Source organism: Micromys minutus (assembly GCF_963924665.1).
Source record: "Micromys minutus genome assembly, chromosome: 2".
Taxonomy (NCBI): Eukaryota; Metazoa; Chordata; class Mammalia; order Rodentia; family Muridae; genus Micromys; species Micromys minutus.
In genome coordinates, this window is record NC_137971.1 from 73,813,014 (window position 1) to 73,840,284 (window position 27,271).

The 27,271-nt window shown below is 39.8% G+C and overlaps 1 protein-coding gene across 2 annotated transcripts in view; it reads right to left on the reverse strand.

The window, feature by feature from the left end:
* The window catches only part of TNRC6A (trinucleotide repeat containing adaptor 6A), a 70,484-nt gene that overhangs the window by 17,355 nt on the left and 25,858 nt on the right, over positions 1-27,271 (reverse strand). For both annotated transcript variants that reach the window (XM_080912208.1, XM_080912207.1), the window contains exons 4-10: positions 26,454-26,475; positions 14,977-15,378; positions 5,113-7,695; positions 3,807-3,983; positions 2,892-3,067; positions 1,747-1,779; positions 335-415 (exon numbers count right to left, since the gene is read on the reverse strand). In XM_080912208.1, the coding sequence (XP_080768334.1) occupies positions 335-415; positions 1,747-1,779; positions 2,892-3,067; positions 3,807-3,983; positions 5,113-7,695; positions 14,977-15,378; positions 26,454-26,475 (3,474 nt within the window). The remainder of the gene's footprint in view (positions 1-334; positions 416-1,746; positions 1,780-2,891; positions 3,068-3,806; positions 3,984-5,112; positions 7,696-14,976; positions 15,379-26,453; positions 26,476-27,271) is intronic.

Here is a 27,271-nt window from a genome sequence, read left to right on the forward strand (position 1 = left end):
CTTGTTGGCTAATTTTATTCTAATCAACTCATATTTTAAAAACTTAAAAATGAGAAATAATTTTTTAAAAGATGTATTATTTGTTTTATGTAAGCACACTGTAGCTCTCTTCAGACACACCAGAAGATGGCATCAGATCCCATTACAGATGGTTGTGAGCCACCATGTGGTTGCTGAGAATTGAACTCAGGACCTCTGGAAGAGCAGTCAGTGCTCTTAATCACTAAGCCATCTCTCCAGCCTGAGAAATAATTTTTAATAAAAATAAAATGGGGATATATTATGAACCACTACTGAAAAGAGAATTATTGGCTGCTAAAGAAAATATACTTACTGAAAAACTGATATTTGAAAACTGCTTAACAAATGGGTTTATCCACGCGTCCTCTTGCTTGTTTCCGCCTTTCATCATTCCCTTTGTGAATAAAAGAGTAGAGAAGATGCCATGGCCGTCTCTAATTATCTGGCTATTGTGATGGATTAGTAAAACTTCAAGACAATTCCCAACTCTCATTTTTAGCCAATATTTTTTTCCTTCAATTAACAGAGGTGTTAACAATAAATAAACTCATTTATTTTCAACTTCCTTTGCTCCAGGCCTCTGGTATAGCTGTAATGTACAGAGAGATCTCTAAAGGCAGGCAGTCAGAAGGAAAAGACAAAAGCAATGGAGGACCATGGGACATTCCCGCCTCACAGATGGACTGTGCTCCCTGACATGTATCATCATTTGGGTTTTTGGAATTCTCATACCAAAGTAAAAAATTAGTACGTAGATTCTAAGCTCAGTCCTAACAAACCAATTTAATCCATATTTTAATCATGATATAGAAGAACACTTGAATAAAAAATCCAGACACCCACTAAATATTTCCACATGATAGTGTCTTTAAAGGTTTCCATTTGTGTTGCTAAGAACACAGTAGCCTGAGCAGCAGCTGAGCTGCTGTGGTGGGCTGAGCAGTACAGATATTACACTGAGAACTGGCAGCAGTCACAGAGCGAGGCTGGAAGCCACACAGACCTAGGCCTCACACTGACGTGATGACCATAGGGCCATCTCAGTGTATTAATGTCCTTTCCCAATGCAATTACCTGTTCCTTCTGACTGTGAAATAGCACAGCTTAACTTCCCACAAAGGCAGATATCTAAAGCAAGCGCCTAACCCTCTTCAAAGATTCTGAAGGTGCCTCTGATTCTTGTTTCCCCTTTCTATTTCCTCCCATAGTCTGAACAACTGCCAGCCTCTGCCCCTTCTATTCTTAAATGCATTTCTGTTTTTCCTTTCCACTTGGAATGATGTATCAGCCTCCTGAGATCCCTACCTCTGGTTTTTCTCTACTCCAACTGGTATTTCACACCAACATTAGATAGCTCTTTGAACTTTTTAAAAAAGCTATCGAAGTTGCCTTCTTATAAATTTCACTGGCTCCATACTTTGTCAATAATAAAGTTCCTATTTATCCTTCCTCTAACTAAGAGCCAGCTTTCTTTGCCACTTTTTAGAAATCTTTCAGTTCTACCAGGCCACCCCAGGCATCTTCTCCATCCCATCACACTTGTGCTTGCCTGACACCCCACCAGAGACTAGGAGCCCCTGAAGGGGCTGCTCTTCAGTTTATTCGAACCCCAGCACCAAGCACAGTACCTGGCACACAGCAGAAGCTAAATAAGAGTTTGCAGTTGCTCTCTAAAGATTTTTACTAGTAGAATAACAAAGGAGAAAGAGTAAAAAGGCTACACACCCTTTCCCTTCTCCTTTTTTTGCCACTCAGACCCTGTAAGGAAAGACAAAGTCACAAAACAGCATGGTCCAGTGGGAAGAACAAGGTGTTGAATCGCAAGACCTAAGCTGAGTCCTTGCTCTGTCACTTACTATTTATACAACTTTGGGCCAGTCACCACCTTTTCCAGTCTCAACTTCTTCCTCAGTATCCTATCTCAGAAGGTTATGAGGCTCAAATGATTCATGTAAAACATGTACAAGCATGTCATAAAGCTACATGGCCAGGCATCAATAGGCAAATCCAGCCAAATGAACAAATTATAAAATGAAAATGGCAGGTCCTAGACTTTGAATCCCAGGATTAAAACGGACCAACCTTGGCCTTGAGCTAGGCCAGGGACCCACCAAATATATGACTTTTCAAGGTCCTCAAAAGGTAATCATTCTCAAATAGGGTGATAAGGACATTTTAGAATCACTTGTGAGACTGGGCACCTATTTTGAAAGATGTCCCCAGAAGAATCTACCTCCAGCCCCAGCCCCCAATACTACTACTTTCCAAGGACTTGGTGGTTCCTAAACCTGGCTCAACATCAGACATATTTGTCGAGCTGGTGCAATTTCCAAAACTTGAAAAAACCTCAGGGTATAGCAGACTATGTTTTGAACAAATGCAACCCAATTCTCATGTAAAGCCAGGTATGGAAGTCCTTCCTAGGGATTTTCATCACAGGACCTTGGGATGAGAAAGGTACAATGATGGTTAGTGAATAAACAGAATGATGACTCTGGGTAAGGGGAAAGCTGGGACTCTGGGTGAGGAGGTTAATGGAGATGGAGATGAACTGGCAATGGAATGGGGAGTCAACATGGATTTGCCCTTCTCTTCATCCTCACCACTGCTGGTACCACAGGGGCTTATTGCCCCAGGCAGTACTGGTGGAGCTGAGGAGGAGAGAAATCCTGAGCTGTAGCAGTGGGGAGAAAGGAAGTTCCCATGGTCTTATGTTTTTCTAGGTAGCTGCCCATTCAAGAGGCTACACCTAAGTTGGGGGCTGCCTGGACTGTACTGAATGCCATAAATGGGCAGATAGATTAATTTTTCTGTGGGTAAACTACCTTTGAAATTTAAAGTTTCAAGAGCAAAGCTCTTGAAATGTTTACCTTTGATGACATTTTCTTGGTATATGGTGGCCAATTTAAAGATGAGTTAAGCTCTTGAGATGAGTTACTGTTCCACATTCCAATCTCTACATCCTCCTCCTCTTCCCAGCCAGTGGGGCGACTTCCAGGCAATGGCATGTCATCACCACACCAGCCTTCTTGCATAGATTTGGGCCCTGATTTATAGATTTATGATACAAAGACAAACAGAATTTAAGAAAAAAATTCTCTAAGAACTTAAACCTGTTTCAAAGTACAGAAACAGGGGAGCTGAACCAAACATACCTTTATTTCTCAAATACATGTGATAGAAAAGATATATTTTGACTACATTGAAAGTCACTCAAAAGAAGTTATTTTTATTAAAATATCCAGTGAAACTTTTCCATATCTTCACAGATCTTAGGGTTTCTAATCATGAGCAATAGTGGTTTCTTATGCATACCTATTTGGTCTTTAAAATGATACAAAGAACAGAGGGCGAAAGAGATGGAAAAGACAATTGTCTATACTCTATTCTCTACAAGGCTGATCAAAAGTTACTGAAGCCCACAATAGAGCAAACACACAGCTCTTGGGGCTCTTACAACGTGTCCAGAGCCCAACACAGTAGAGGAACAATATTCAAGTGTATTCCAGGGTCCTTCCAATTCAGATTTGATGGTTTGGACATGTGTCTCACATTATACTATCTCATCTCTCAAGCTGAATGGCGTGAAAGCTGCTAAATTCAGTTTTAAATAATCAAACAAGAAAAAGAATTTAGATTTGGTGGAGGATATGTAAATCATTAGAACTGCTTTTGAGAAATATATGAATAGTGACAATTTAGGAGCACTAGCCCATTATTTAAATTATTCATTCATGAGTTTATTCAGCACTACAAATGGCTGCAAAAGATCACAGGTGACTTACCAGATTTGCTTAATGATTGTGGACCAACAGAGCTGGAGCCCCACGTGGATGAATTGGATGCTGCAGTAATGGGTTCTCCCCAGCTGGGACCACTGTCTATGGGCTTGCCCCAGGCTGAAGTACCATTATCCACAGTTGTGGCTGGAGTAGAAGGCTCTGCCCAAGGCTCACCCCAGCCTTTAGAAAGCATGGAAAAAGAAGTCATCAGCATAGATATTAGGAAGCACCTCAAATAAAGGGCAAGGAAGAGGACTTGGGAAACAAGATGAAGAATTTCATATTATATACTGAAAAATCATGCTGTGACAAGCAAGAGGCATAGTTTGTGAAGAACACAAATTATTCTGCATTAATATAACTGTATAATGTTCTAACCTTTTCTTTCAAAACTGCCTTCTGGTGTTAGGGCAGACTCTTTTGAATAATTTAATTATAGCAAATCATTTTCCTAAATTGTCAGGTTCTTCTGAACCAAAGCTTGAGAACTGAGGCAGGTGTGGTGTAAAGTTACACTAACTATACTTTACTGAAAGGACACTCTTCCAACAGCACTATGGTGGAGAACAACTGACTAGATGACTACCATCAGATAAGCAGCCAGCCTATCTTATACACACTGAAAGACAGTCTACACTCTCCCTAAAGAGTGAAACACAAATCAATAGATGAGGCTTATTATTTTAAAACAAAACAAAAAACCCACATAATTAGGCACCAAAAGAATTCATGAAAACATTACTGGCTCTCTAACCAATGGAGCATTACTCAAAAAAAAAAAAAAAAAAAAAAATCCCATTAACCAAGGCAATGTAGGCCTGTCACACTTGGAAAATGTTGCCCTATCAATTTACAGAGAAGACTTTGGTCAGTGCAGGAAAGGTTGAAGTATACTAGAAAGCAGTGCAATGCTTCAGATGCAAATACTGTATCCAGTTATCTGAGATGCTGACTTCATGCCTCATTTAGAAAATCCCCTAAGGTCAAATGTAATACCAAATATCCAAAGTACTGTACTCAGGCACTTGGCTTTATTGTACTTCAATAGCGAAACCCCATCATTAAAGCTTAACTAAGAATACCTTAATAAGTACATAACATTGCCACTTAATCCCTTCTACTACATCCCTAACAGAACAGAGCAACACTCAAGACAGCTGTTGCCTGGTCAACATCACCTCTAGGTCACAGCTAAAAAACCTCAATGTGCATATCCAAGAGCTGTGTTAACCAAATCTTATGACAGCATGTCAACACAAAGCTTGCTTCCACAATACCACTGTACTCCTCTCCTCATAGAAATGCTTACCAGAGCCACTGCTGGTCTCCTTGCTTGAGACGGCACTTGCAGCCGGCAATAGCCGGTGCATCTGTGCTTGCTGGTCTGAGCGGCTGCTGCCTTCCGGGATGTTTTTATTCCACATGTTCACATTTTTGTAGTTGTATTTGCTTGGATCTCCCCAAGCTGAAGTTCCATCATCAATCTCCATTTTTCGACGTATAGATTCTGGGGATGGTTCCTCCCAGCCTGTGGGTTCTTCCTCCTTCGTTGGAGCAGGGATAGGTCCCCCAAGCCAGCCTGTACCAGGAGGCTTGCTGGTGGCTGGTGGGATTCCCCATGACCCAACAATGTCTTGTTGCTTGTTCCAATCTGGAGAACTAACTGGTTTTGATGAATCTCCCCAACCTAGAGACTGATTACACTTTGGAGGGTCTCCCCATCCCTGGGAAGAATTAGGTTTAGAAGATTCATCCCATCCTGATGAGTTATTTGGATTTATATTATTTCCCCAAGTAAAAGAACTGGTTTTACCAAGTTCATTCCAACCAGAAATGGACCTGTCACTGTCACTGCCTCCTGAGCTGGATTTCTTATTAGCCTCACCCCAATGGTTACTCCTAGAAGATTCTCCCCAGTTATCACTGGCAGAAACGGACCAACCTTGGCTTGACTTTTGTCCATCACCCCAGCCTTGTTTGTTCTTTTGCGAATCATTCCATGCAGACTTGTCTTCTTTGCAATTCCCCCACTGATTGCTCTTGATCATTCCTGTAGCAGCAGAATCATCTTCCCACCCCCCCTGGCAGTTTGAGCCTTTGGAATCTCCCCACCTCAGAGTAGGTTTGGGATCACCCCACCCTGATACAGATGAGGTATCATTACTATTAGGGCTAGTCTTATCTGTACATGCCCCTGAGTTAAAAGTCTGTGTTGCAGAGCTTCCCCAGGCCTCTGTTCCATTGTCAGTCTTTCTTTCCCCTCTTGGTGATGTCTCTGTATCCCAGGCAGTATTCTGCTTAATAGGAGTCTGTCCCCACCCAGAGTTGGATAGGACACGTGGATCTAAGTCAGTTCTGTTTACAATGCTTTGGAGTAATGTGTGCTGATCAATTTTTCTTCTATCTCTACTCTGGCTTTCCCCGGTCACTTTTTCTTCAAGGCGTCCAGTGCTCTCTGCACTACCATCACTTTCTACTGTGCCTCCTGCTTTGGCCCACACATTGTTTTGCTCATTCGTCTGAGACGTGGCAGAACCCTGATCGTCTTCCTCAGTAGATTTCCATCCATTTGTAAGTTTCTTACCATTGCCATTTGCACTGTCATTGGAATGCTGGTTGCTAGGCAGTTTGTTCCACTCAACACTGGATAGACTAGTGCCAGTGTTCTGTGCAGGACTTCCCCATCCTCTTCGACTTCCTCCAGAATTTGCACCATTTCCACTTCCCCATGGTGAACTCTGGGAATTCACTGTCCCAGGCTCCCATACACCTCCCCCTTTATTTGTATTAACTTGAAAGTTAGTGCCCATAGGCCCATTTATGCCAGGCTGCATTAGAGTTGCATTCACAGTGTCACCATTGGCTTGGCCATTAGGGCCCGCACATTTGTCGCCAGAGTAATTAGAACCATAGGCACCCCATGTAGTACCGTAGGAGCCTCCAGTTTTTGACTCTCCATTACTAAGATGAGAAAGGGAAGTGCCATTCATAACTGACGGAGCCTGTATCTGAGGATGATTCATTGTGCTCACACGCCAGGCCCCTGGATTACTAGTAGGCAGTTCATTATTTTGTACTGAACCGGAGTTTGGTAAACTAGAGGTCATAAAGTTAGTAGTGTTATTTGGTCCAGTCGTTTCAGTGGTGATATTCTGAGGTTGACCACTGAATGAAACCTTCTGTGTACCACTTACTTCAGGCTCACAAGTTTCCTGAAGGCTACCCCAGGTACCATGGGTAGAAGAGCCACTGACTTTAGAGTTGATACTCTGATTGTTAGGCATCTGGCCTATGGTACTACACTGGATATTGATGCCAGAACTCCCACTCCCTACAGGCCCTTTTAGGGCAAGTCCATTGTTTTCTAATACTGGCCAGGCACCATGGTTGCTAGCTGAATTCAAAGTGCTTGGATTTAACCCTCCATTTGATGAAGAACTTACAGTGCCCCAAGCATTCATCCTATTGTTACTACTTTCTGGTTTGCTTTCAGGAGCATCCACAGAGACCTGACATGTGCTTATTATGGCTCCATGGGGAAAGCCCCATGGCCCAGTACTACTTCCATGGCCCACATTATTGCTGCTGCTACCAACCACAAATTTGCTTTGAGAACTGAGTCCAGTGCTGTTCCGAAGGCCATCTTTCTCACTACCTGTGTTCCCTGAAGCCATGACAGTGATGTTTCTCTCTGACTCAGAATTGGAGGCAGAATCAGCATCTATACATTCTGAAGTCAACTCAGGGTCACTGCCAGGGGCTGAGGGCCATGCTTCTTTTCCCGACAAGTCGTTCACAGCAGTCTTAGAGCTTGTGCTGCTGTCACTTGTAGAAGACACAGGTCCCCGCTGGCAATTTTCATAATGGGATCCTGAAGTATTATGATTTATATCTAGAATAAAGCAGAAGTATATCTATTTATAAGTGTTAACAATTTCCAAAATGATATTATGTAGGCTGAGTAAAATGATGATCCATTACAAATACACATAGCTCCTCAACATTAGCAAGATGCTCCACAGAATGGCTTTGAGGCACTAATTATCTTTCAGCCACCAATTCTCCATGTTCAGTAATTTCACAGGCAGAATTCTGCTGCTTTATTCAATACCCTACAGTACAGCATGGAACAGAAAGTCCCACAGCGATATCTGCTAAATATATGAATGAATAACATCAAACAAATACAAGAATTCTGGAACAAAGAAGACTGGGTAGTAATGATGAATTAGGATGATCCAGGCTTAGGACTTGACATGAGAGAAAACAGACTGGGATGCAGAAAGGTAAGTAAGTACAAGTAGCCCAAAATGATTCTGTTTCCTAAAATAACTTCCAACACAACTCCTTTGGGTTAAAACAATTCTGTAAGAATCCCAAAGCTTTTGCACTATATTTTTATTAGTATATACATTTAAATACCATGCTATATACAAGGAAGAACATTAACAGTAAACAATTTTCTAATTTACTTTCATAGCAATGCTTAGTAAGAGACTATCGGGAAAATTTGGTATGTTGAAAATCACCAAATCATGATCAGTAATTCAGCAGCTGATATTGAAGGCCGTAAGAGACCAATCATATGACCAAGTAAGTCTTAAGACTGCCATCTAACTACCATCTGCTTTTATTTATTTCTGTTCTTTCCCACAGACAGCATCACTAAGTATTTTTGTTAGTTTCTCAGTTTATCTCATTTAAGGGTTTAGTGGAGAGAAATTCATCTGCAACATTAGTTGCATTATGTTGTCTTGAAGGGTGGTTTACACTACAGTTCCCAGGATGAAAGTCTAAAAATAAATCAAAGTCACATTAGTGTGATTTGCTAGTATGGAAAAATGATGCTGCTTGTACCATTTTCTCTCAAGTACAAATGCTTTAAAAAACAAATGATGAAGAGCCGTAAGAATGGCAAGAAAAGCAACTAGAGATCGACCTGTAATGTGTCCAGTGAACATAATTTAAGTGCTGCAAAGTGCACCAACTACTGCTTCCTTTACAATTACTTCATCACAGTGTGAGAGTAGCTGGTTATGGTCACACCGTTAATCCAAGCCCTCAGGAGGCAGATCTGTGATTCAGAGGTAGGCAAAAACTAATTAGTAGAACCCTGTCCATCTGTCCATCCATCCCCACCAAAAGTAGTCAATGGTATTTGTCTTCTCTACTGCACATGTAGAATCCATATGATAAAAGGAACCAAAGTCAGTCTTCCTGGAAGAAATAGTTCTATACTACAACCCATGGGGGCAGTATCAACCCATGGCCAGCACTCACTGCCACACAGCAGCAGGTCTGCAAACTTTTGCACCAAGTGCCTGGGACAATTACAGAATACAAGTATTACTCTTACTTTGTATGTGAGAAACAAAGAAACAGTTAACTTGGAGAGCCTGACTGAGAGAAGCAAGATGTGCTGGACAGTTTTAAGTTAACTTCAAATGAGCTAAAGTCGCGAGAGGAGGGAACCTCAATTAAGAAATTGTCTCCAAGCTATACAAGAGACAGATCCCTGAGTTTGAGGCCAGTGTGGTCTATAGAACAAGTTCCAGGATAGCCAGGACTGCACAGAGAGACCCTGTAAAAAGCAAAACTAAACCCAAGCCAAAGCCAAAACAAAAACCAATCAAAACAAAACAAAAAACAAACCCAATCAGGCTGTTGGCAAGCCTATAGGGCATTTTCTTGATTAATGATTGATGGGGGAGTCCCAGCCCACTGTGGGTGGTGCCAACCCTGGGCAAGTGGTCCTGGGTTCTGTAAGAAAGCAGGCTGGGTAAGCATCACTCCTCCTGCTTCCAGGTTCCTGCCCTATTTAAGTTCCCACACTGACTTCCTTTGATGATAAACAGTGACATGGAACTAACTACAAGCCAAATAAACCCTTCCCTTCCACAGCTGTATTTTGGTCATGGTGTTTCATCACAGCAACAGGACACACAAGATACACAAGATAATTACAGTCTCCCATACACCAAAGTAGCTTTAAAAAAAAAGAAAAAAGGACTGACACACTAGCAACAGGCCTTAAGCTTGGGTCCTTCATAGATGCTAGAGGACAAGAACCTGTGAAATGAGGTCATTATTTTCATCTGGGGGGTCAGGAGTGCTAGGAACTGAACCCTTTACATGCTTGGCAAGTATTTTAACACTACACTCTATCCCTGGTCCTTTGATTTTTGAGATGGTGTCTCTCTGTAGCCCAGGCTGGGTTTTTTTGTGAACAATCTTTCGACATTAGTCACGGGAATGTTGAGATTATAATTACAACCATGTGCTACTATATCCAGCAAAAAAAGGGGCAGGAAGAACCTTTTAATAAACTTGGTTGTTCAACTAACATTAACTACCTAAGAAAAGCATTTAGTAACTGCTGTCAGTAGGTGAAAATTCCATGAGAGGTCAGGCATGAGGGAGCATGCCTTTAATCCCAATACTTGGGAAGCAGGAGCAGATAGATTTCTGTGGGTTCTAGACCAGCCTAGTCTACACACTGAGTTCTAGAACAGCCAAGGCCATGTAGAGAGACCCTGTCTCAAAACAAAAACAAACCAAGAGACATTTTATACCACTTACACAGTCTCTGAGACCAAAGGCAAGACCTTCTCTCTTTGCCTTAGTTTCCTTGTCTAGATAGCAGGGACTACTGTCATATGACTGCTACAGGAATTGAACTAATTAAAGGAGCTATATCTGATCCAGGTAAGACACCAATAAATGGCACGACCATCATCAACGAATGCACACCCATGATCATCATTCTACTCCATCTCCCAAATGTTTTCACTTTTCTCCTCACCCACATGAGGAACATCACAGCTAGTGTAACATAGCTGCTTTACTGTTGTAAACACAGTGCCAGCTACTCATACGCCTCCTAGAAAAGTGGGGTGAAGCATAAAACTTCTTCCTTAAAATTTTTCCATAAAAATGTTCCTTAACTCAGTATTTTTCCTATTTTTTAAAAAAAATTATTTTTATTTACACATATATCTTTATGTGTGCCTGTCCCATATGTCTGTATGTGTGTATTCCTGAAAGCCAGATAAGGTCACTGGATTCTCTATAGTTGGGGTCACAAGCACTTTCAAGCCATATGATGTGGACGTTGGGAAAGACACTTGGTCTTTTTAAAAAGCTTAAGACTTCTAGCCATGTTGTTTTCTAAGACCCAAGCCTTAGCCTTTATTCTTCCTGTATACAATAAAGCAAAAGCACCTCCTTCCCTCCATATCTGAGGGAGCCCAGTTTTCATTACCATTGCTCACCTTGGATTACTGCTTGTGTCTCTGCATGCATGTGTTGACAATTCCATAAGGCAGGGATAAAAAAAACCAAAACAAATCAAAAACAAAAACAAAAACAAAACCATTGGGCATCTACATCTACAACTAAACTATTCATATTGAAAATAATAAAGTATAACTATGAATAACACAAAGTACTCCCACTGCAACATGAAAAGGACAGGAATACATATCAATAAACCAACTCAATCCTGTGCTGAAAGGACTGACTGATAAATTATAACTCACAAATAAGAAAAATTACAAGGACACAAAATGATCAATATTAAAAAAAACAAAAAAATATATGGTTACTTATACAGTTTAGCCAGTGGAGTGCTTGTTTGCCTAACATACACAAAAACCTGAATTCAGTCCCCAGAACTGCAGAAACTGGGTATGGTAATATGTCTAAGATCCTAGTGGTTAACGAAGGAGGTAGAGAGAGGAGGACCAAGGTCATACTCAGCTACATATGAGCTAGAGGCCAGACTGACTATACAACATGCAGGCAGAACACTATGTATATAATAAATAAGTGAATCTTTAAAAAAAAAAAAAAAAAGCTAGAGAAGAGATGATCCCTAGTCTCAGAGCATTAAACATTAAGTGCCATGAGGTTCAACACCTCACTTTCAAATGGCTTAACTATAATGACTGTGTGCACATATGTGTATGCATGTGTGGTAGGAATAAAAAACCAGTGAATCAACTAAGAATGCTTTAGGCCTTGGGCTGGAAAGGTAGGACATTCACCATTCTAGTCTTTAAGTGTACTTCATAGACTGTGTCACGTGGATAAAGAAGAGACGAGAGCATTTTGGCCATGACAGTACTCTGTCAGGGCTGAGTATAATTACCTCCACCAGAGTCTCCTAACTCAGGCTATTTAAGCAAGAGCAGGATCTATCCTGGCTTTAGAGTCAAGTACAAAGAATCAGTCTGAAACTCTGTGTGTTTACTATTTCTACTATATACTCTCACTCTCTCTCTCTCTCTCTCTCTCTCTCTCTCTCTCTCTCTCTCTCTCTCTCTCTCTCTCTGTGTGTGTGTGTGTGTGTGTGTGTGTGTGTGTGTGTGTGTGTGTACTTGAGTGCCAGAAATCAGACAACTCTGTTGTCTCAGTTTTTGAGACTGAACTCAGGCCATTAGGCTTGCACACATGGTACACACATGTATACACTTACACACATACACAGTCATGCAAGATCACAAGTACACATATTTTTAAAAAGTTTAAAAAATAAAGATATAAAGACCAAACTTGCTCCTCAGAGTGTTTCAGTTTCATAGACTACATTCCTAATGGCTCTGGGATTTATTGTCTCCCAAACAGGCAGAAGGATCTTCTTCCTCACTTTCTTGGGAGACTTTTGCCTATGTTCATACCTGAGAACTTCTCATCGGAAGGCACATCTATAAAACTTCCTTCTTCGCCACCAGAAACAATGACTTAACCAAATTCTTAAGAAAATGGCTGCATCTAGAGAATATCATCCTGAGTGAGATAACCCAGTCACAAAAGAACAGACATAATATGCAGTCACTGATAGTGGGATGCTAACCCCAGAGGCTTGCACTCCCCCAGAAACAACTCACAGACTGTATGAAGTCCAAGAAATAAAGAAAACAAAAAAAATATATATACATATATTTACAAACAAGAAGACTTTGACTGTTTCCATGTTTTGTTTTGTTTTGCATGTACTTTACGCTTATTGTAACTATTGGGTTTTCAATGCGTACTGTTGGGCCCTTGAAAAAAATCAAGTACTGACTAAAAAAAAAATATATTCACATGGTTTTATGTGAAAAATTATTTTAATGTCTGAAAAAACAGTACTGACAAAAAAGTATAATTTCAAGCAAAAAATGTTTAAAATCTGTACATTTATCTTTGTTTTGTAAAATAAAGTCGTTTAAAAAAAATAAATAAAAAAAATAAACAGTATCTTCTAGTTAAAAAAAAAAAAAAAAACTTCCTTCTTCTGACCCACATTTATTCTGTGTATGTGTACATAATTGTTCATGTATGTGAAGGACAGAGGCTGATGCTGGGTGTCTTCATTCTTGGTTTTTTGGTTTTGTTTTTTTCCATAGACTGGCTTGCGAACAAGTCCCAAGGATCCTCCCTTAGCTTATCTTCCCAGTGCTAAGATTACAAATAAACATCACTGTCTTTGACCATTTTTTTAAAATGGGGGTGCTGAACGTCTGAACTTGGCCCTCATGCTTACATAGTAGGCAATTTACTGAGCGAGCCATCTCTCCTGTCCCATACTTATTTTTGAGATACATAACTCTTATAACACTACTGTTGTTTCCATTTGAAAAATGGCTTTGTTCACTCCTTTCCCAAATGGAAGAGATAAATAAAATTTCATAAATAAATATACCATCGGGCCTGGATCACCATAGGTATTCATGCATTTGATGGATAATACTCTCCTAAGACTTTACTAAAAAATTGCTTATGATGCTAAGCAATATTGTCTTCCAACCTGGCTTCCCAAATGAAATTCAACTTCTTAATTACCTATATCCTGGCCTATGTACAATGTTAAACTCATTTTGAAAAATGTAGGTCTTTGTGTAAATGTTAGTGTGTGTTGGCTAGTCTCATGTCAACTTGACACAACTAAGTTATCCGACAGGAGGAAACCTTAATTGAGAAAATGGTTCTATAAGATCCAGCTAAAGGGCATTTTCTTAAATAGTGATTGATGGGAGAGGGCCATCCCTAGGCAAGTGGTCCTGGGTTCCATAAGAAAGCAGGCTAAGCAAGCCATAAGGAGCAAGTCAGTAAGCAGCACCCCTCCATGGCCTCAGCATCAGCTTCTGCCTCCAGGTTCCTGCCCTGACTTCCTTTGATGATGCAGCAATATGGAAGTATAAGCACCCTCCCTCAAACCCCCCAAAACAACAACAACAACAAGCCAAACCCTTCACCCTTCCTCCAACTTGCTTTTTGGTATTTCATTGCCACAATAGCAAACCTAACTAACAGGTTAGGGATAAGAAAGTTTATTCACCATTTAAACATCAGGCACTGAGCTGACTGTTGTAATGTCTCATACAATTTAAACTTCAAAGCACCCTTATAAGGTTGGACCCTGGTATCTATATTATAAATTAAGAAAGAAGGTCACTGATAGGTATGGAGGCATACAATTTTTAATCCCAGCACTTGAGGCAAATTGATTTCTCAGAGTTCAAGGCCACCTAGATTTCCTAGGTGAGATTCTTAAAACAGTCACAAGCCAAAAGAAAGGTCTCATGAATTAATTTCTTGATCAATCTCACACAAGTATTAAGTGATTTAGGAGCACAGGAAGTACATCTATGTCCTTCTAATAATATGCTGCTCTAGAGACCAAGCTTAGAAATGTCTTCCTGTCCCTTTCCTATCACATCCAATGTACTGCCAGAGAGCACCATGGTGTTTATGAGCAGGGCTCTAGAGTCAGATTTGTGGACTCAAATCAAAAATGTGCTATTTACTAGCTGTGAAACATCATACTATATCTTAAGACAGACAGTAGTACCTGGTAAACATAAAAAAGCATTTAGGCAGCAAGTGACTAGTTACCAGGGATGGTCAGGAATAAAGAAGATAGCTACCCTTGTGTAGGGTGGCTGAGGCTTGATTTTAACTACAAACTTCTTAAAGTATGGGACCTGAAAGAAGACAAAAGCAATCACCATATCCATTTTTAAAGTAAGACAGGTATGTACCTGACAGTAAGGGATTCTCCATGCAAGCTCCCTATTCAGGATTCTAAAATCAAAGCTCAACTCTTGCTACATGAAACATATCACCGAAAACTATAGATTATAACATTCCTATACTGCCAATGATTTCTATAAGAAATGTCCTCACTCACCTGACTGGCTTTTGCTGTTCTGCACCTCTCCGTTATTTTGTGGCTGTTGATTTGTTACAGCACTGCTTTCTGATTGGCTGCTTAACACCTTAACTGCAGATCCCAAGTTTGCTGCTATGACAGGAAAATGCTGACCCCTCTTTAGAAGCTGTTTGTGTTCCTGGTGGCGAAATCGTGGAGGTACTTCACGAGGATATCGAGGCAAGGCTTGTGGCTGCTGCTGCTCTTGCTGCTGCTGCTGTTGCTGCTGCTGCTGCTGCTGCTGCTGCGGCGGCGGCGGCGGCTGCTGATTGCTGGCTGTAGCTCGCTTGGCATTATTATTAGTGCTGGTTGCTGTGGAAGTGCCGTTATCAGAGTTGGCAGGCTGAGGCTGGCTTACACTGGGCTTTATCTGTTCTGGCACTAATCCAACAAAAGAAAAGAGTTGAAAAAAGATTAGCCAGTGAAGTATACTTTACCTTCAAACTCAAAGGCACTAAAAAAACAACCTTTATAGAAGCTTTAGGCTTCAGAACACCCTCATTCAGAGGTGCAAGTTTCTGAAGAGATACCACTACCTAAAGTCAAACTTCCCAAACAAGCTATTCAAGTGTCCACAATGGTGGCCATTCTTGACCAGGATGATGCTCATGGTCATCTCTCTTTACCATATTACACTTGGCCAGAGAGCAAATTATTTGTTACTTAAAATATACAACAAAAGAAAAAATGAGGTAATTGACTGATGGCCTAAAGGGGTTCTCACCTGTGGGCTGCCTATCATATATGGACATTATGATTAATAACAGTAGCAAAATTACAGTTATGAAGTAGCAACAAAATAATTTTATGGTTGGGGGTCACCACAACATGAGGAACTGTATTAAAGGGTCAGAGCATCAGGAAGGTTAAAAATCACTATCCTAAAGGAACCTTTAATCCTCCACTAACTGCTCTGTTCCACCTTATTTTTATATTCTTAATTTTAAAAAAAGGTAAGAATTTGTATGGGTGTTCTGCCTCCAAATGTATCCTCTGTATACTACATGTATACAGTGCCAGTAGAACCCAGAGGCATTTGATCACCTGGGGCTAGAGTTACAGAGGGCTATGAGCCACCACCAGGGTGCTGGGAATCTAACCCAGGTCTCCAGATGAATCAGTTGCTTTGTTTTCTATTTTATCATCTGAGACATGATGTCACTGTGTAACCTGGGTTGCTCCAATAATCCATTATGTAACTCAGGTTGCCTCAAACATGTAATCCTTCTCCCTCATCTCCCTAAATACAAAACTTTTTAATGGATACAGCCTTGTTGGGCTTAATCCCTATTCTAAGTTTTTAGAAAATACAGGTGAAAAACCCTTCGTTTTCACATAAAAGGCAGTGTTAACAGTTTTCTACTGGTAAATGTAATGTCTAAGCAAAGAACAGCTTAAAATAGCAAACAAATAAATACAAGTGACAGGCTAGAACCAGTGCGCCTGCCAAGAAAGAGGAATTACCTGGACATCACCTTAGACAAATCTAAGAAACTACCTATCTGGTGTATGTGTAACTGGAAAGCGACAGGTGAAAATGACTGTGGACATCTGTAAATAACCCAATGAAAGTATCTTACAGCACCAAGAATAGACCTCATCTCTGAAACAACTGGCATGCTGCCTGAGAACTGGCTCCAACTCCAGCCCAATCCTGCTGTCTCTTCTGTTAAGACTCCTAGTGTCAAAGAACTTAGTTCTTACTGAGCACAGAGCATGTGCCTGTTTAAGTGCTGGCAGCTCTTATCTGCAACAGGCCAATAGCCCAACAGTTCACTACAGAGCAAAACAGAACTCTGGTACTAAAGAGAATAATACTTGAGAGCATCACTCAGCACACTGCAACCACAATAAGTATATGCTATTGTTGTAACAAGAGAGCTATTTATCAGGTGCTATAAGATGCTGCGACTAAGGCTTTGGACACTGTGTTTTTAGAGTACTCAACCCAGCTTCCTCCTACATGGTCAGCTCCAGGCTGCCTGTCACTCAGCAATGAAAACCAATCTTCCTTCTATATACATTTTCTGAGTTATCTCTCACATTAGTATTTCCTATATAAAATCCTGGTTTTTACTCCAGTGTGATTTCATTTCTTTTTAACAGTACTCAGCAAACTGTAGTCAAGAGAACTTACAGTGAAAACATTCTCTCATCTTTTATTGTTACTGTATCTATTTTCTGCGTGTGTTGATTAATTTTATATCAACTTGACACAAGCTAGAATCAAAACAGAGAAAGCCTTGAGAAAATATGAAACTGGGCTGTGGGCTGATGGGAGAAGGTCCAGGCCATTGTGGGTGGGGCCATTCCTGATCTAGATGTCCTGGGTTTTCTAAAAAATTAAGCTGGGCAAGCCATGGGAATCAAGCCAGGAAGCAGCCCTTTTTCATGGCACCTCTGATTCAGCTCCCACCTCCAGGTTCCTGGCCCACTTAAGTTCCTACCCTTACTACTTTTGATGATAATAAACTGTGAGTAAAATAAACCCTTTCCTTCTCAAGTTGCCTTTGGTCTCGGTGTTTCATTAGAGCAACAACAACTCTAAGACAGTGTGCTTGTATGTAGGAGCGCCTGTTGGGCCAGAGGACAACTTTCAGAGTCAGATCCAGGTGACTGTGGGTCTTGAGGACCAACCAACCCTATTAGCCTGTCAGGTTTGGCCAGAAGCCATCTCACTGACCCCATTACTTTCATCCTTTAAAAAATGTTTTTTTTTTGTTTTATATGTTTAAGTGTTTATCAGCATGCATATATGAGTGTTTGAGTTAGACTCCCTGAAACTTGAATTACAGATGGTTGTGAGCTGCTTTCTGAGTGCTGCAAACTAAACCAGGTTTCGGTCCCTCAGTAAAAGTGCTCTTAACTATGGAGCCATTTCTCTAGGCCCATCCTTTTCTTTTAGTAATAATTTGGGCTAAGCTTTTTGTCTCTTAATATAATGCTCCCAATAGGCAACAACAACGTATATTTCTTTGTGAATCTCACATAATAATAAGGAAAGGCTGTGATTTGAAATGCATTTTATGAATATCCAGGGTGAAAGACACTTCATATTAATACAAGAAAATTTATGCAAAACTAAAATTTTTCATAAGCTGAACATCACAGTATCAAAACATATACAAAATGAAAAAAGCAAAAAATAACATTGAAAATAGATGATAGGCAGTAGAGCTTTAAGGTGCAGAATGGTGCTGTAAAATCCTGTCCTCTGGACATGGCATGGCTACCACAACCATGAACTCACAGCAATTGTCACTACCACACAAAACCTTCATTTAAAAAAAAAAAGAAAAACATTGCATCATATAGGAACTAGATGATAGAGCTCCAGGTCCCAGCCCTAACTGAGGAAGAACTGGACTTAGTTATAAAAACAAGAAGACATGATGTTCAGATGTATGTTGGGGGTCAACATAGGGGGAGTTATAGGGAAAGGGGGTTAGTTGATATATTCACATTTTATTATATACATGTATAAAATAAACAGAAAATTTTTTTAAATCTTAAAATGCAATTGTTCAATGAGGCCTAATTTAAGAGAATATTGGCCATAAGCACATGTTTGATTCTGTGTTTCCCTCTGAGCATATATTTCTCTTTTCTGGGTATGTGTACCCATGGGGCCTGGTGCTCCTAATCCCAACCTGTGGAATGACTTCAAACATGGCTTAGTTCTTGATACAGAGTATCAAAACTTATCAGACTACAAATCTTTATAGTGTAGGAATTACAACAAATACCAACTAGACAACAATAAGCATATACAGCTAGCTCATTTGAATTACTAACAAAAACTCAAAGCAAACAAGAATGGGCAGATCCTCAATAACCAGCTCAGTAAGTATTAGTAAAAATGAGAAATCTCCAATTTTAACCTACCAATCTTAAAACATTTAGTCTTTTACTTTGTGTTTGTATGTATGTGATGCATGGCCCCAAAGGCCAGTAGAGGATATCAGATCGGGAAGCTGGAGTTGCAGGCAGTATGGGTACTGGAAAATGAATTCCAGACCTCTGCAAGAGCAGTCAGCATTCTTATCCTTGATAGCCAGCCACCTTGATACTCCCATCCAAGTTTCAAAGATGATACACTTATATCTTAAGGTAGACACAATGTACTGTTATTTCCCCTTTACTACATTGGTTTCTATTTTAATGGAAGGATAAAGCAAATCACTACCTGGAAGAGGAGACCCTGAAGCTCTGTAGAAACTCCTAGCATGGCCAGGATATTGAAAAAACCAGAGTGGTAGAAATGTAAACATAAATATCATGTTTCAACTGGATGCCAGGCAATGTGCATGCTATCTTTATTTCATAATTCTATACCACTGACGTATCACCATTTTACAGATAAAGTGACAGAGACACAGAAGAAAGTTGGCTCACACAGAGCATCTAGTAAACAGCAGACCTAGAAGGTAAAATCAGTGCGATCTCAAAACAAATGTCCTTCACAGTGTAAATATGAAATTAAGAGTAAAAACCTCTCTAACAGTAGGGGAATGGTTAATAATGATGAAAAACTTTAAAAAGTATTTATGCCTGTTAGAGTAAGATACGAATGAATGAAAAAATGAAAGAAAATAAACCAAGCTCTGTGTTCACTTCTGACAGGAACAGGTATAGCTGTAGATTTTTGTCCTAAGTTCTCGTTCTCTCTCTCTCTCTCTCTCTCTCTCTCTCTCTCTCTGTGAAAACTCAAATTTTCTACCCACATACTTCAGTACACAATACCTACCCAACATTCTGCCTGCAAGCCCCAGAGCTTCCAATCCATTACCTTTTTCATTCTACAACAGAAACATGGGCTGGATTATCTCCCCTCTGAGTACTGGTTTGGATGCTGGAAAATAAATTCCAGTTAAGAAACTTGCCCCAAACCACAGAAATAAAGACTGAAAGGATGACAGTCCAGCCCAGTTACCATCTTGAGCAGGGACTAAAAGCCTCTGACCGTCCTCCAGCATTTTCCTTAGGACACAGCAGAACAAAGGCTCTGAGACCTGGGTAGTATTTTGATCAGAATTAAAGGACTAAAAAAGTGTACTGTATTAAATACAGGTGAAACGTTTTAGTGGGTACCATCTTTTTGGAGAACGTCTTTTTGTAAATGATGTTATCTGATACTCTTAATAATTCATCTAACTCTTTTCTAAAGCTTAAAAGAGAAGGTTCCCGTATTGTTCATTTTCAAACCGAAGCCCTGATTATTGCCTTTGTAAATTCTCAGACTCGCAGCTCAGAACACATAACTCTGGATGCTCCCATAGAGATCCCAAAACTATCTGTTCTTAACTCTGAATATAGTTATTGATTACACTGCTAAACTGCTTTTCTACTTCTTCCTGTTTCCTTTTCAGAAGCACTACATACATTGAAACACAAAATCTTTCATTTTCATCAATTTAAACAATTTACTGGTGGGTGTGTTCCTAAATACATTAATCTAATCATATGCATGCAAATCCTCTCCCCTCTTTAATAATAGGAAAGAAAAATGGTGACTCTATTAACTAAACAAAATTGTTTTCTTAACTATTTTCCATGAAAGCAGGCTGCTATTTTCCCATCTTGTTAACAGAAAACTATAAATCTTATTTGTCACACAATTGAAAGATAGCTCTCACAGAAAGAAAGGAATCTGGCATTAAAATGTTTTTTTTTTTAAGATTTATTTATTTTATGTATGAGTATATTGCCACTGTCTTCAGACACACTAGAAGAGGACATCAGATCCTATTACAGATGGTTGTGCGCTAGTGGTTGAGAATTGAACTCTTAACCATTGAACCATCTCTCCAGCCCCAGTTAAGAGGTTCTTAATCATCTGTTCAGTTGCAAACATCAGCACATGCTGGCCTCCAAACCAGCTCACAACACAGAACCATGGTGGCACACTGAATAAGCCAGACTAACCTCAACACCACCCTAACTCTCCTGGTGACTAATCTACCAGTGTGACAGAATGAGTTATGGGCATACACCACAGAACATAGGTACTAGATTCTCTGGGGTGCCATTATCAGCTGTGAACAGCCTCTTAAGTATACCCAACAATCTCAATCATCTATGCCACACTACATGTGTAAAGCCACAGCTTTCTTACAGCTCAGTCTTCTACTCTGAAGCTCTATGAAGCTACTTAAGTTCTTGAACTTTGTTCAATAGGTTTGACCATTGAGAAATGGAAGCTATCAATGCCTCAGAAATGAGAACTGTCTCATGTGACCTAGCTCACCTCCTCAGGTACATACCCCAAAGGGAAGAATGCAATGCTGTTAAGTACCTGTGGGATGGTACAGACTCCAAGTATATTGCAGAATTATTTCCAATAGCAAAGACGTGCCAAAGCCTGAATGTCCCAGAAGACAAAGAAACGATGGCATAGACCCGTGAATGAGCACACACATCGATGATGGAGACATCTTGGGGACACACAGACAGACAGACAGACTGACTGACTCCGGAATGTTCCTCAGTATCAAAAAAGGGTGTCTTGACACTGGGAATGACAAATAACCCTGAAGACTATGCTAAGTGAAATAAACCAAGATACTGCATATTCTCACAAAATGTAGAATTTAAAAATAATAGAGACTTTTGCTTTGGCCAGGTGATAAAGTACTTACTTAGCATATGTAAGGCCCTTGGCACAATCCCCAATGCTGTCAAAACAAATGAAACCCCAAATTTCTCAGTATTGATTAGTTATCACTAGAAACAGAGAGAAGTGGGAATGGATTAAAGAGCACAAAGCTACAGTTATTCAAGTTGAGTGTGTCTTGAGACTTACTATACTTTAGGACCTATTAATACTGGATTGCCCACTAAAACAGAATGGAAGGTGGATTCAGGTTCTGTTACTACCAATGTCAGAGCAAAGCAAAACAAGATAAACCACCTAGCATAACGGATGTTTCACTGCACAATATGAAGTGTGCATCAGAACACATCGACAGGGGACAAAGCTGGGTGCCCAATGCTCTAATTTGTCATTTCTACCTACTATAGACCTCAAATCATAAACATAAAAGACACATACCCAGCATATAAATGAAATACATGTTTATAAATAAAATAATTAGGAGCAATTGTGAAGTGCCAGTAAATGAAGGATGACATGAAACAGAAGGAAACAGCGCACTGCATCTCAAGTGACTTCCTAAGTCAGTTGAACATTCTCAGACTGTGAGGATCTAAACAATGAGGAGGTAGTATCAGCAAGTGAGTAAAATGATAAATGAGATCTGGAAAAGATATTAAACAGTAGGTACTCAAAGATTATACTGAAAAGGAAATCCTATTTGTGGGTCAATCAATGATCTAAGACAGAATATAATCAAGTGTCCAAAATTACAAATGCAATAAAGTTCTGAAAAACTAAAAAGGGTAAAGATTAAGAATGTCTAGAGCAACCTACTGGAAGTAAGGCTGAAAGGCTCCATGACAGCCATACTCAAGAACCTGGCCCAAAAAACAGGAAAGAGCAGGAAAAACAAGTAGTGTCAAGTGTAAAATCATGGGATGGCTGGAACATAAGCGGTCAGATCGAATGGACCCCAGGAGAGCAAAAGAGAAAACCAAAACAAACAAAACTTAACCAAAACCCAAACCAAACCAAAGAGCAACAACCTGGTGGGGAAATGGGGTGCGGGCTAGGGGCATTCTTCTAAAGCTGGTGGAGTAAGTGCAGATATAGTTTTAAAATGCTGCGTATACTCTACATCACGGTAATCCTGATTCAGTTATAATTTCACTTTCAACTCCTCTTCTGATCACAGGATCTAATGTAGCCCTGGCTGGCCTCAAACTCACTTTTTAGACTAAAAGCTGGCCTTATCTCAGAGGTCTTCTGTAAACAGTCCTGGAGCTGTTCATATTTTAATGTTAATTCCGCTTCCCCAAGAAGGGTTGCCTAGTCAAATACTCATGAAGGTGGCTTCATCTGAATCTTCCCATTTTAATTAGTAAAATAAAGGTGAGAGCCGATGATTGGGCAGGGAAAGGAGGTGGAGAGAGGGTCAGAGGTCAGATGTCAGGGGAGAACCGAGAGAGAAGCTCCAAGATGGACATCAGGAAGGCTGAATTAGACCCAGGTCGACTTAATTGGTGTTAGGTAGCTATAAACATTTTAAAGATCTTATAGGTCTTTTATCTCATATAGAAGGGCAGTTCTTTTTTTTGTCCTTTTGATGTAATCTTCTGTAGAGGGTGGATGGATTGAGAATTGAATATATAAACCTGTATGATAAGTTATCTGGCCTTAGAGTTATGTTTGTGTTGGCATTTGGGGTAAAGAAAGATCCTGAGACGGGAGGCAATAGGGTAGGCAGAGTAAAACTGCCAGGGAAGGGAACAGAGACCGTGGGGGCAGCTTGGACCTGGTGTAATAGAAGTGGTGCCTGCAGAGTGAGACCTCGGGGCTGATAAAGATAATCTTTTCCATTTTTTAATATTCATTGCAACAGCCGTCCTGTCTCTGTCTCTGAGATTAAAGTTGTGTGCCAACAAACACATGGCCGTCCAGCAGCTACCAGTTGTGTCTACTGTACTGGCATCTCGTGTCTTTACCCTGTATGTATTCTTTCTCTTCCCTCCCTGGTCTTCCTTCTCTGGGGTCACTAAGTCTCTAGGCCTTTATATAGTCAACCATACCCATATGAAGAAACAAATGTTCCATTCTGACTACCTGTTCTATCTACCTGCCTCCTTTGTCCTGAAATTATCTGTTTTAAATCTCCACCCATGTTCCAGTCAGTTTTCAATGAACAGAGATTAACAGGTATAAAGCATGAAAAAAGCTGGATATGGTAGCACACGCCTACAATCAGAGCTTCTAGTTCCATCCTATTCTGGGATACAGAGGCAAGCCTGTCTCCAAACAAACCATGCCACTCCTTTGCATAAGCTCTCTTCATTAGTGGCTCCTAGCTGCAGGTAAAAATCCAAACTACTTAGTATGATCATATATGAACATGTAACATTTACATAAATACATAAAGCTCCCTTGGACCTGACTCTCACCTGTTTCTTTAGCCTCAACTCTCTCTACTCGACTCTGTTTAAGGCTTCATTCCTGTCAGGTGAAACAGCACTCCTCTTAAGTGCTTAAGGACAACTTAATGACTCAGTTAAACTACGCTGTATTATATTCTGCTTAAGTGTGCCTCCAGTTTCCATTATATAAGGGGAGTCTTTATGAATTAGTTTCTTTTTTAAGCATGCAACCAGTAAGCCCGTCTGCAGGGGTGTGTGTGTGTGTGTGTGTGTGTGTGTGTGTGTGTGTGTGTGTGTGTGTGTGTGTGTGTAAAACCCAGAAAAAAATCACTGTGTGAGCCTGTCTGAGGGTGTGTGTGTATATGGGTGTATAACTCAGAAAAATCACTTTTCGTGGCATCTTCAGGAATGCCACCCATCTCCTTCCAGAGATAGTCTCACACTGGCCTGGAGCTCACAAATTTGGCATGCCTGGCTGGCTATCAAGCTCCAGGTAGCCTTGTGCTCATCCATCTCCCCAGTACTGGGACTGTAATAGCATGCTGCCATGCTCAATACTTTCCCATGGGTACTTGTGGTTAAATTCAGATATGACTTACCTCCCCAAACTAGGGATCATAATTTCTCCAGAAAAATACCAAGTGAGTAAGAACGGGCTACTCATAGGAGCCCTGAAGCTGAGCAGATGACTCTCTTTTCCAGATGGTTTGTAACCTGTAGTCACAGCTTAAACTCTATTTGCATAGTTCTTGCTGTCTGCTGAATCTTTCCAATAAATTATAACACTGGTATGGGTAAAGTAGAGACTGAGAATTTCTCTCCAGCTCTGGTCAAAATGTAAATAAATCCATTTACCTTCTCAAATTCCTAACTCTCAGTTTTTCCTTAGGTTCATGTAAAACCTTTCTTCAGTAAAGTACAGGTTATATACTCTATTCAAGAACATCTAACAGATTTTGCCTTAACCAGTATGAATCACATAACCACAGTGCTGTGAATACAAACACTAATGAGACACCGAGAGCACACTTCTGATGCAGCCAAAACCCCAACTTGGTATGCTGGAGTCGAGTAACCTCAGTCTCCAAGCTATACAACTTTCATTACTAAATAGTCAGGTGGAAGCTGAAGGACTCTTGACTCAGGATTTGAGAGGGATTAAGCTTCAGTTCAGGGTGCTTAGGTAACCTGGCTCAGTGACCCCAGAGTTAGCAATATATTATTTAAGAAATACAGAAATACCACTCTGGAAATCAGTCTGGCGGTTCCTCAGAAAATTGGACATAGTCCTACCTGAAGACCCAGTTATTCCACTTCTGGGCAAATACCCCAAAGATGCTCCAACATACAATAAAGACTCATGCTCCACCATGTTCATAGCAGCCTTATTTATAATAGCCAGAAGCTGGAAAGAACCCAGATGTCCTTCAGTAGATGGATGGATACAAAAATTGTGGTATATTTATGCAATTGGGTACTACTCTGCTATTAGAAACATGAAATTCCCAGGAAAATGGATGCATCTAGAGAATATCATCCTGAGTGAGGTAACCCAATCACAAAAGAACAGACATAATATGCAGTCACTGATAGTGGAATACTAACCCCAGAAAGCTCTGAATACCCCAGAAACAACTCACAGATCATATAAAGCTCAAAAAAAAAAAGAAAGACCAAAAAGTGGAAGCCTCAGTTCTTCTTGGGGAGGAAGCAACAACAAGTGTATAGCACCCACTCAGAGTGGGGTATACCTAGACCTTAAATCATTAGTAACTCAAGAGCTACGATAGCCTTGTGGCAATTTTTGGTATTTAAAAATCATTATGTTCAATCTATACACACCAAGAAAACTTTTGACTATTTTCATGTTACATTTAGTTTTACATGCACTTTATGCTTATGGTAACTAGTAAGATTTCAATGTATACTATCAAACCTATAAAAGAATCAAGTACTGACAAAAATATATTTATATAGTTTTATTCCAGAATGCTCTTAAAAACCTGTACATGTGGCTCTCTTTTTTAAAAATAAAGTTGTAAGGAAAAAAAAAGAAATACAGAAATAGGAGTAATACAGAAACAGGAGTCACTACTATGCTTTTATAAGCACAGAGAACAAGGAGTAAAGCAGGCAGAAACGGACACCATCCTGTGTAAGAGTTTAGAATGGAAGACTGAAGTGAAGGCATGTGCCCAAGACTCACATTGAACAGCATTAGAAAGTGGGATCTACTCAAGACAGCCTTAGGACAGTATCTTCTCCATGTGGTGATATACACCATAAAAAAGCTCAAAGGAAGACATCAATGTGACTTCACTGAAACAGCCTGTTTCCACCCCAGTTTCCTTAACACATTTCTCTCCCATCCTGAAGGTGAATAAAAATGCACATAAACAACTTGATTTTAAAGGAAAAAAAAAAAGAAGAAATAGCTTTAAACAACGTACCTTTGATTTTTTGTTCAGTGGCCTAAAATGAGAACAAACAAACAAAAAACAATGTAAATATGAAACTGAAAGAAATGAATTTTTATGATAAAATGTTTATATATCACTATTATATAAGATATACATTTTTATTAAAGAAATTATCATTTAGATGAACTATACAGGAAAAGACATGTAAGCATTCTTTTCCCACAGATGTGCCCCATTGTTCTTGATTGATATGTTTACTAATAAAATTTTCTGTATTAATTCTTTAGACATAAAGCATAGAAAACATTTTATGGTGGCTTATAATTTTCTAAATAGGAAGGAATATAACATGTTTCTCATGTTACATTTTAAATGATTTTATAATTATCACCTTTGCATAATTTTGTAACAAATTTTGCATGTTTGAACGGCTTTAAATGATCAACAAGAATTACACTTTCTATAAGAAAAGTTATACATAATCACTTTGGCCAAATTTGTAATAAATTTAATTTCTGGAGATCAAGTTGATATTTTAACTAACATAGTCAACTTTTCAGTATCTACTATGTGGAAAACTTCAAACTAACTTGTTTCTGACACGTAACAAAAATGAGTATTGGGCAGCAAGCTGAGCTGATAAACCTGCTTTCCAAGGCCTGGGTTTACTAGCTCTCTGGTTTACTAGCTCTCTGACAGTAAACCTGAGGAGTAAGCTGGAGGGCAGTGGGGTTGACTTAGGTGAGCAGCTCAAACTGCAAGGGCCCCCACAAGAACTATTTAAAAAAAAAAAAAAAAAACAGTGAGAGTACCCCAAGCAAAATCACCTTCTCATCAGAATCATGGTA